Below are 10,796 nucleotides of genomic sequence, written 5' to 3' on the forward strand. Positions count from 1 at the left end.
AACTGGTAAATCCTGTTCTGCAGCCCGCTCATGTTGAAACAAACCAAGGTGAGAGGTTCATCTTTTACTTTAACAAAGATTGGAGAACACACATCTTTGCTTTGCTTTTTTTGGGAGGTTAGTATAGGCTAAAAAAATAAACATTGAAAAGTCAGAGTATTATTTCTTTGATTTAACCGGGGCAACAGTTGCCAACCCCTGACCTATGACTGCAGCCAGAGAAGTGTCTTAAACCCTATTCACACAGGATTAGTATTACCAGGGGACCTCTGGTAATTTGGGAATCAACCCCCAATGTCTGTGTTTGGTGCAGTGCAGTCGCACAAGATAAACCAGGCCTGTGATTTACTCCAGAGATTTCTGATTTAAATTGTTGAGGCGCTGCAGGATAACCACCTCGTCTCTGGGGGCAGCATCTCACTTTACAGCATACAGACTGCCAGACTACTATTAGTAGAAGAAGACGTCCACATCCGGTACAATTAGAATGGGATGATAAATAACGGACTAAAATAACTGCATAAATGACATAAAATGCTGCACAAACCTTAGTTTACAATGTACAGCACAGCCTCTGTTTTTCTCAAGCGGAAAATAGGCCAAAAAAAGCAGCAGAAACCTTCTTAAATAAATAAAAAATACTGCCCCAAATTACTGAGATACTGATTCGGATTGGATTATCAGAGGACCTCTGGGCGTGTTAAAATATGGTTGGTAATTTGCCCAGGAATTTCTACTTACTTTCTTATAAATTACTGACATGGTTGATTCACCCAGGATTAAAAACAGAGTCGTCCTCCGCGATTATTAAAAATCACCAGAAGTCCACAGGTAATACTAAAACTGTGTGAATAGGGCTTCATTTAAAATTTCAGATTGTTATTGTGCAGTTATATATTTCCAGGAAATGTTGGAATCAAACCCTTAAGTCAGTGTCATGGAAAAAAAAAAATCACATCTCAAGCTTACAATGGCAACACTTTTATTTCTTAACAACTTTATAAATTGCTCTTACTGAATATGACACATAAACTCCTTTAATGAACAGTCAGTTAGTGTTGAACGTGGCGCCCACCTGTGGACAAAACTGAAATGTGTAAGCAATGTTTTCTGAATAAAAATCACATCATTCTTTCCTTTGATGTCAAACATGTCACTCATGAACCTTAACATAGAAACTGTAAACAAAGACTGTTTCAGTGTGTCTGAAATCTTACACTGAACAGCTGTAACTCTTTTTTAAAGGCCACATTTTATGCAAAATACTCTTCACCATGTTTCTCTAACTCTAACATATGCCCTACTCTGTAAACAAACCCCCCAATGATGAGAAAAGTTCATCCTCTCCGTCTTTTGCCTGCTCCACTTTTCAGAAAATGTGTGCTCAAACAGGCCGTTTGGAGATTTTCCCTTCATGACATCACAAAGGGCAGTAACCCCTCCCCCAGGTGGGTGACACTCCCACAGCTAGGTGTTTGTTCTGCCCTCTGAGTCTGCCTTCTCACAGTAAACAATAGGACATGGAGCGAGAAAGACCGAGACACCCAAGCCCTTCAAGAGAGGGGGCGTGGTCAGACACTGCTCATTTACATTTAAAGGTACAGAAACAGCCTGTTCTGATCAAGTAGAGTGGTTTATAGGCATGATCAAATACAGGATCAGAGTGGATTTAGAACAAGAAATTTCACAGACATGTTTTGGGGAGCTCTGAGACTTATTTAAACTTGTTAAAGAAGAGGACAATATGTGGCTTTTAATTATAATCAATCTTGTTCCTGATGGTCTTGTTTGTTTTTCAAAGCTCATATAAATGCATCAGAATTTAATTTAGTCTCTTTCATGACCAGCTAAAAACTCGTCACAGGAGCTTTCAGGGAAACAACCATACACTCTATATGAATAATGGACGGCGCAACACCTCGGTTCAAGTGAAGCCAAACGATTGAGAGCTCCCCCTGCTGACTGGCTGCATCAGAGGTCATGATGACATGATTGACAGCTCCGTTAACAAATGCAGCTCCTGCAGCGATGTGTGCACAGGATACTGTTCTGCTGTGGACTGTGCTGTCCTGAGGGATCTTCACTGTTCTACTGGTAAGCTAAATATGCGTTCTTGGTTTTGCAGAAGTGACGAGACATCTGGCCTCAAATGTCATTGCTCGTCACAGAGGGGATTTGTTCAAGACAAGAAGGTTGAGGCGTGTTGTCCATATGTCTATACAGTCTGGGGTCATGACCTACTGCTCTTTAATAAGAGACTTACTCTCAGTGTCACCAAAAGTATGGCCCACACCAGCAGAGCACCAAACAATGATGCAACAAAACTCTTCTGTCTGTGTTTTATCAGGACTGCCGAAATGATAGCCAACAATATTACGCACGATGTAATCATCCAAAAATGGCTGCTTGTATTTGAGTTTGTAAAACCTTTCCCAAAATATTTTTTCATTTCCCTGTCGCTTAATTTACAGTTTAGATCGTTCCTCTGTGTTTTGGTGCTCTGCAGCTTGTAGACCATGGTGCACCACGGGTCATCTGTTCGGACGTCGGTGATCTGGAAGACCTCGTACGGAGGAATCAGCACCTGTCCCATCTGTTTGGACGCAGAGTAATACGTTATATCAGCACCGAAGCATGAGTCGATCTCAAAACATGACACGTTGCCGTTAAAGGGAAATGTCTGCTTGCTCAAAGACGCCCAGGTGAAAGCACCAAAACGCATGTTTGTGTTGATGACATTGTGGTTAAAGTGCGTCTCTGTCCTGTGGTAGGTGGTTCTGCACGATGTTGAATTTTGACGCAGAACTTTGACAGCATCAGTGAGGTAGAAGTACAAATAGTGGAATCTAAATCTGTAAGTGTTGTACTCGTGTTTCCCTGTTTGCACCGCTTTGTTGAATTCCTGCTGGATAAATTTCATTTGTGTGTACATGTGCAAAGCGACAGCATGGTCGTCTTTCAGCTGTGTGTGCGCAGGTTTCTTTGCATTCCTTTCTGCTACAGCCCAGGCGTAACTGAAGTTTCTGTTGAAGCGCCACTCAAACATCCCAAACAGGTCGATCATGGAGGCGGCTTCAGAGCGACAGCCGTCAAACATGTCATCGATGGATTCGGTCGCCATATCCAGAGGTAAAATAGCGGTCTTGTTTTTCTGCAGACAAGAAGACGACTACAGTGATTCAATCAGATACTACTAAAGATCTAGAGAAATCTGTGTTTTTAAGCGACACAAAGTCATACTGTGATGACTGACTTTCTTCTGCTTTTCACAACACAAAAGTGACAGTGTATTTTTACTGATAACAGTCAATAATAATCGTCCTACCTCGGCAGGTTTCTGACGCCACTGGAGCAGTAAAAATGGATGGTGATACAGAAGCAGTGCAACCGACACCAACACACAAAAGGCTGCCAGGTGTGTCGGTGACTTCAGCTGAAAAATGGTTCCATTAATACTGTAAACAATGTCTTACTCTGCATCAACAATATATGAAAGGGGATTTTTTTGTTGGCTTACCTTTGTGCAGGTTAATGCTCTCAACAGCAGCATGATACTCCTCTCAGTAATAAACATGACAGTGCAGACGCAGTGAGCCTGCAGGTGAAGAAGTTCCACAGTGGCAAGATTTTCAGGTAAAACCACTCAGCAAAGACATTTCTTCTTCTACTCTTTTGCTCGGAGTTCATGTGGATCTCATCTCGCATCTGATGTTCATACAGCTTTGAGTGTTTGACGTGAAATGGGCTTGATTTCCACTCCTGTTTGATTTGATTTTTTTCTAGTATATGAGTCGTGTTAGTGAATCAATCACTCCACATTGACTGTCATTTCCCTGTTTGAGGTACAATCTGGTAGATCCAGTTCTGCAGCTTGCTCATTGTTCGACTCAAGTTACAAACACAAACAGAACAGATTCACACAAAAGCAATTTTTTTGTTGTTGTGCTGATCAGGATGTGGTGAGCTACCAAAAAACTTCCGTTCTTATTTAACACATTTTACAGAAAAACACGTCAATTATTTGCATTTAATGCAGACTGATGAATACTCTTTAGCCTCATTTTCAATTGTTTTTTTGGCAGGGCCTCAGAGGCTAACAAGCATTTCAAAGGGTGTCACAGAATAATTTGGTTGTTTTAATAAACTGTTCTGAAAGTTATATTAGTTTTAAGGTTGTTGTTTTTTGGCAACTAACTTATTTCTTCTCCCTTCCAGATGCATGATGCCTTCAGGGGAGGCTAAAGCATGTCAGAGAAAAGCATGTGCCATCACTTCTCTTCTTCTCGTGGTGGGACTGCTGATGTTTGTCGTCATATTTGTGACCCTCAGCTGGCAGAATATCATTGGCGAGGTATCTAAATGTTTAACTTTGTTTGGCATAAATAGATCATCTAGTGGCAGTAAACACTATAAAGTGAGTTTTCACATGAAATCCATGAGCTGTGTTTTTTTATTTTTTATAGAATAACTGAGATGCATGATACCCTTTTTCTCTTTAGCTTACATCTCCATCTACTGGATCAATACAAAAACTGCATTTTTCTTTGTCATTTCAGGATTCAATTCAGGATCCAGTCCATGACCTTGATGACTGCAGATCCAAAGCTACAGTTGTCACGGATGAAGCGATCATGCAGAAAGGGGAAACCAGCGAGAACTTCAGTGAAGCCTGGAGAAATGCAGAGCAAGAAGCAAGAGCGCCGGCACACGTCTACATGGAGAAACATCACTCGACCGCCATCTACGCGTACACAAAAGTGATGCCGCAACATGTCAAACAAAGAAGTGGGAGAGCAGAAGCCACAGGGACAAAACCACAAAGGGAGACATTTGAGTCCCGTTCCCTTTATTCGTCTCTGAGTGAAGCTGTTCAGATCCTGAAACACAGTCAGGCGACGTGTCTCAGTACAGCTTACAGAACAGACACACTCTTACATCCAAACATCTCGAACAACACAATGATTCGCTTCAGCACCTTCATATTAGGTTCTGATTGGTGGAATAACACAAGGAGCACTTCCTGTTTTGAAGTTTACACATGTTTCGGTGCAAACATAACACATTACTCTGCTTTGAAACAAAGCAGCCAGGTGCTCATTCCCCCCTACGAGGCGTTCAAAGTCACTGACACGCAGACGGACACACAGAGGTGTAAAGTCGTCTACAAACTGAAGAGCAACCTGAACTGTGTTTATGACAAAGAGAGCAACATGTTGCATCCAATATCTGCATTAGGGGTGGAGGCATTGGGGCTGATCTTTGGCATCACTTGTCCGGTTCTTTTGTCTCTTCCGCTTTTACTATTTGTCATGTGGAAGGTGATCGAAAACCATAAGAAGAAAAAAGGTGTTTCCAGTGCTTCACTTGGGCAGAACAGCACTCACTATTCAAGAAGAATTGGTATTTAAAAAAGAGGTCAGACTTTATTTATGGTGGTTTTCATAAATTATGAAAACAAGTAGACAACATATCATTGGACCCTGTCATCATGCCTCTGAGAGTCTTTGGCTTTCTGTTGTCTGTCTGTGTGATCGTTGCAGGGGGTGTGTCCTGGATGGTGCATTCTCATTTACAAAGATCTGCTGGTTTTTTGCCTCTCGCCTCTGACGCTCTTCTTATATCTGAAATGAATGCATTCATTTTTTTATTCTCATGCTATTTTGTCCCGTCAGGCTCATCGTAGATAGTCGTCCTCAGTGTCTCCCTGTGTCTTTGAATGTCTCATTTCACTTTAACAAACTCTCACACAGCTCAGCTGACAAGTCAAATTAATAGCCACCGTATGACATCACACATTGACCTTTGTTACCGTTCCTTTAAGCTGTTTGACCTCAGTTTGGCATGCCCAACCACTTCCTGTGCTTAACTTCATTTCCTAACCTTCACTCGACCAGAAGGGCCTTTGTTTCAAAATAAAAGCATGGTTGAATTCAAACAGCGGGTTGAGTACTCTCATTATAAGACAGTAAAATCATTCAAAATGAAAGCCTAACTATTAAATGCAAAAATGTATGAAATTTCAAACATTCGATTAAATATTAAAGAGTTCATCTTTAATCTTTAGTTTTCATCCTGACACCCTGCCTCCACCATCGGACAGAGGGGCTATAGAGTTCCTCGAGAAAATAAAAACGTATTTCAAAAGTTATTTAACCCGAGTGTGGTAAACAACCCTAATCTTACAACATCGATGATGAGATCTGAACCATCAAATGAAATGGAGCTCAGTGTAAGTTCATCCTGCTATCAGCCTCATTACCACTCAAGTACATGAAGACTTTGCATATTTATTTCCTAAATTGTTATAAATAATTGTTCACTCTTAATTAAGTCTCTCCTGATTGAACTGCTTCATTGTGTAATTAACTACGTCCAACATTTAAGACTGTGGGAACAGTTGGGCCTGATACCGACTATATATTTACTGTAACTATGTATGTGTGTAGAAATGTTGCTCGACAACTTAACTCATGAACACACACTTCTGAGAATGTCCCAACCACTCTTCGGCACAATGGGACTCAGCGGAAAATGTTCAGCATCTCCTTCAAGATGTCAACAAGAGCAACCAAGCGAAGAGGTTAAAAATATGAAGTATGTTTCAAATGGAATGACAAGAGTGTTTATCTTTTGGATGGTGTGGTTTTAGTTTGGGTTAGTGACTCACATAATATATCCAACAGAAGGTTTTGCTAAATATGCTGCATGGCAGGATTTTGCGGTTTCCACCAGTAAGTTCTTAATGGTGTGTGTTGTGAATGCCTGCCTGAACAGGCATACAAGGTGACAGGACGCTGGACGACTCGACTTCTGTTCCATGGATTTTGTTTCCATTGTATTTATTTATACAGTTCTTTATGCAATCCTGTAGAAGCAGTAGCAGTAGTAATAGGAGGTTGTAAACCTTAAACAATAAAAAGACAACATGTTAATCAATGAGTCTCAGACAAAAAATACATACTGTTAATTTACTCAAGAGCTTTACATTAACAAAAGTATAATTTAATTAATTTCTCATTTAAACAAAGTAAATAATCAGGGGCATTGGTGGTGCAGTGTTTAGTGCGCACGCCCCATGTATGGAGGCTATGGTCCTCCAAGTGGGCGGCCCAGGTTCGAATTCAACCTGTGGCTCCTTTCCCGCACGTCATTCCCTACTCTCTGTCTCCCTAATTTCCTACTCTGTCCACTGTCCTATCTCGCCAATAAAAGGCCAAAAAAAAGTAAATAATCAGAATTTCATAATTATATTGTATTACGAATTGCTTTAAACACAATCATTTTGAACTTTAAATAAAATTATATATAAATATAACTAAAAAAGTAATTTCCATATTATATATACAAATATAAATTTATAAGGCTACTACTTGCCTTTAAATCAATAATATACTTATCCTTATAGCCTACTTCAAATGCATTCAAGTAACTAATGCACAGTTACATTGTTAGATAATATACTAGTTATTCAAACCATTCAAATACGTTGAATGCATCTAAATTTAGCAGAAATATCAAATTGACCTTTCCCACAAACGGGATATAAATGTAAATAACACAAGAGCATGAACCATGCAAAGAGCTCTTAAAACAATTGCATTTAACTACCATGCTGTGAATTAAAACAAACAAACACAAAGTAGCATGCCGGCAGTTAATTAAATGTTAAACAAACAATTAAGACTGCACAACACTCGATTTTCCACTATAGAGCATTAAACCTATTTTACAATATGTGTTTCTAACAAAGGACTATGCTCACCAACTACAGTAACAAAGGAATAAAGTCTTAACAATCTCTGTGGTCTTCTCTTACATTGACTTGAGCCTGTGAAGTTTACTCTCGACTCACACACACAGAAAGGACAGCTTCTGCCTCCCAATTAAATCAACTCAGCCTGCTTACACACCTGGCTTGAGTGAGCTAATTAGCTTCACCCTACTTGCACCAAACCTAAGGTGCTGCCCTCTATTGAGCAATACTAACTAAACACAAGGCTGACTGTGCAGAGAACACCATGAATATTAACTTCTTAAAGACAATGAACAAACATTTACCAAACACAATTTTTTTGAATATTGCCCATAGTCTTATTTTTGACAAAACAGTTAGATATTGCAGATGAGCTTATTCTTCTTCCTTTTCATTCTATGAGATTATTAAAATATCTCATTCTGATAGAATAGAATACAAATGTTTATTTTTTACAATGTAAGCTCAATGTGCTTTACATTGATGATAAAAACATAGGAACACAAGAGACAGATAGCTATCTCAACAATCATGAATGTGATACAGAAATGAAGTTAGGAACAAAACAAAACAAAAACACAGATACACAAAGAGTTACTATTCGTATGCTTGAGAGAGCAGGTTATCTTTTTAGCTTTAAAAGTAGATTTGATGGACCTCAGGTCAACAGGTAGTTTGTTCCAGAGAGAAGGACCACAGTAACTTAAGGCCCCCTCTCCAGACTTTGATTTAATTCTTGGTTTAAAATATACATCTATGGTTATTAGTTATTTGTCAGAGCAGTTAATAGACTTTGTCAGTGTTAGCAGAGCAATACATTAGCAAAGTTTTATCATAAAATGTAAGAAACATTTTGAGGCTAATCTTTACATTTAAATTCTCACATTGTGTTACAAATCATTACTTTGGTGTAAGAACATGTTTAAGGATAAGAAGTCTGTTAACGATAACAGACGTGAGCTTTGGTGTCTTTTTTAGTTTCGTTGTTGTTGTTGTTGATAAAAGTACTGTTAGACCATAGACTGTAAATAAATCTGTGAGACATCCAGAAGAAATCAATATTACAATGCATACAGTTCATGTTACTGTTCTGACAAAAAGAGGAATGTCTGTGTCTTATATTTACTGATGTCAACAGCGATGTGGGTGAACATGACAATTGAAAAATAAGTATTTAGTATTTATTATAAGATATGTGTTTTCTATAGAACCCTGTGAAGTCATGGAGTCTGTGGACGGTGTCAGCTTCACACCAAAAACTTTAAGTATTAGAAAAAATAGTGTTTAAGACTGGCATCTATTATTATTATTGCAGCTACCTTGTTCAATATTATTCCTGCAGATGTGGCTAATAACAAAAAAACACCCTGAGCTGTCATATGTAGTTAACTGTACATGTTGTCTTGTCTGAGGCATTAATTGAACACCTTTGTATTTCTCCTATAGATACAGTGTGGATTATTGGTGACTTGTCCGTCGAGGTGCCCAGAGAGCTGCAGAGACAGAGGAAGAAACCTGAGCCTCAACAACATCTGCATTTGTTGGTTCTTCTGGGGTGGACTTCGGTTGCTTCTCTTCAACAGCTCACTTCGAGGGAGGTCTCCCCTGGTCTCACCCACAGGCTGAGGCGGGTTTTAAGCCTCTTGACAAACAGTTACACCACACCCGCCTGTCAAGCTGGTCAGCTACACGCCTTATTGTGAATAACTCTTATCCTTCATCAAATCAAACGACCTCCGTACAGTGTGTGTCGATCGAGACATGAGCTAATCAGACCTATTTGTTTGTTTTGTACCAAGCTGTAAACATGTTAATCTCTGCTGTAAAAACAGGCTTTTTGAATGTAGTTTTTCAGATTAAATAAATATCTCTATATAAATGCACTCCTTTGTCTCTACTTATGAGTATACATTTCACATTTGAAATGACAAGACTAAGATGTGCATTAATGCTCAACTCAATAGCTTAGGGAAGGAAGTCTACTTTTACACAACTTTTTATTCTTTTGACATTTTTTTTTACCAAATACTAATGTAGTTCATTTCTTAAAATGGGATGGAACAGAGTCATTGCATAATTTGCCCTTAAACACAGCCCCATTCTTAAATCAAGATACATGGAGAGTAAATAAGATCAATAACTTGTGAATAAAAACACAGTTAAAAATGATTTAGAAATGTAGTCTTCCCAGATCAATATCACATAATATCAACTTCTCCCATCTAAACTGGACAAAGGGTTTTAAAATGGGAAGAAAATGGTTTGATTGTAAGTTGTTTGGAGGAGATCTATTTTTATTTGAACAGCTGAAGCATGAATACAGTCTTCCAATGTGCAAACCCTCCTCCTCCTCCTGAAGCTTGTGGAGCTCCTTCATGTACTGCCGTCTTATCTGCTGGCCATCTTCTCTCACCAGAACTTCGACTGTTGAAAAGTCATTCTGAAGAAGCTCGAGCATGTGACATGGATCCAGGAGAACATGGACTTTTAGTGCGGGGTCTTCAGGATGGCAAAGAAAGAGAGAAAATATCAGTTATTCATTAAATCATTTTTTTCTTCTCATCTATTTTTCTGTATTCATCTGTGTGTAAGAGCACATTTATAAATTAAACAGTGTACTACCCAGACAATAAAGGTACAGTATTCAGGTAATCAACATCTATTTAAAGTTAATAAGATAAACTTTATTGTAATCATGCTATTTTCAGCTCTGACTCACTTGCACAATGATATTCCACATCAAACTGCCTCAGATTTTGTGTGAGGAAAAATTAAGCAATTTATTGTGGATAGTACTTCATCTTAACATGAAACAAATATAACCTGAATTATTTAAATCATTAACAGGTCCCAACTCTCTGTGCTTCAGTACAGAACATACAGTAGCTCATTTATTATTAACATGAGCTCAGTACCTGGCTGTATTCTTCAAACTATTTATTGTACTTATTGCTTTATATCTTATTTTCATTCCATATGTTATTTATATTTTATATTTCTACTGCTATATTCTGTGTAAGAGCATCTGTAACAATTAAGAACT

General features: G+C 38.7%; 2 protein-coding genes across 2 annotated transcripts; one reads left to right on the forward strand and one right to left on the reverse strand.

The window, feature by feature from the left end:
- Window positions 1–1,042: 1,042 nt before the first annotated feature.
- Window positions 1,043–3,657, reverse strand: LOC132985599 (ecto-ADP-ribosyltransferase 4-like). The gene is made up of 3 exons (XM_061052908.1): window positions 3,518–3,657; window positions 3,326–3,433; window positions 1,043–3,151 (listed from the first exon to the last, which is right to left on the reverse strand). Exons 1-3 carry the CDS (start codon window positions 3,572–3,574, stop codon window positions 2,231–2,233), a joined length of 1,086 nt encoding a protein of 361 aa, XP_060908891.1. The 5' UTR covers window positions 3,575–3,657; the 3' UTR covers window positions 1,043–2,230.
- Window positions 3,382–5,956, forward strand: LOC132985615 (GPI-linked NAD(P)(+)--arginine ADP-ribosyltransferase 1-like). The gene is made up of 4 exons (XM_061052909.1): window positions 3,382–3,415; window positions 3,528–3,633; window positions 4,216–4,351; window positions 4,569–5,956. The coding sequence occupies exons 3-4, from the start codon at window positions 4,220–4,222 to the stop codon at window positions 5,406–5,408; spliced, it is 972 nt and encodes a 323-aa protein (XP_060908892.1). The 5' UTR covers window positions 3,382–3,415; window positions 3,528–3,633; window positions 4,216–4,219; the 3' UTR covers window positions 5,409–5,956.
- Window positions 5,957–10,796: the final 4,840 nt, after the last annotated feature.

This window comes from Labrus mixtus, chromosome 2, assembly GCF_963584025.1.
Source record: "Labrus mixtus chromosome 2, fLabMix1.1, whole genome shotgun sequence".
In the NCBI taxonomy this organism is placed as follows: Eukaryota; Metazoa; Chordata; class Actinopteri; order Labriformes; family Labridae; genus Labrus; species Labrus mixtus.

Bases quoted from the DNA above. Each gene is read 5' to 3' on its own strand.
- LOC132985599 (XM_061052908.1), bottom strand. From the start codon at position 3,574: ATGTTTATTACTGAGAGGAGTATCATGCTGCTGTTGAGAGCATTAACC. The intron at 3,434-3,517 runs GTAAGCCAACAA...ACCATTTTTCAG, and splicing joins GAGCATTAACCTGCACAAAG to CTGAAGTCACCGACACACCT. The intron at 3,152-3,325 runs GTAGGACGATTA...TCTTGTCTGCAG, and splicing joins GGCGTCAGAAACCTGCCGAG to AAAAACAAGACCGCTATTTT.
- LOC132985615 (XM_061052909.1), top strand. From the start codon at position 4,220: ATGATGCCTTCAGGGGAGGCTAAAGCATGTCAGAGAAAAGCATGTGCC. The intron at 4,352-4,568 runs GTATCTAAATGT...GATTCAATTCAG, and splicing joins GGCAGAATATCATTGGCGAG to GATCCAGTCCATGACCTTGA.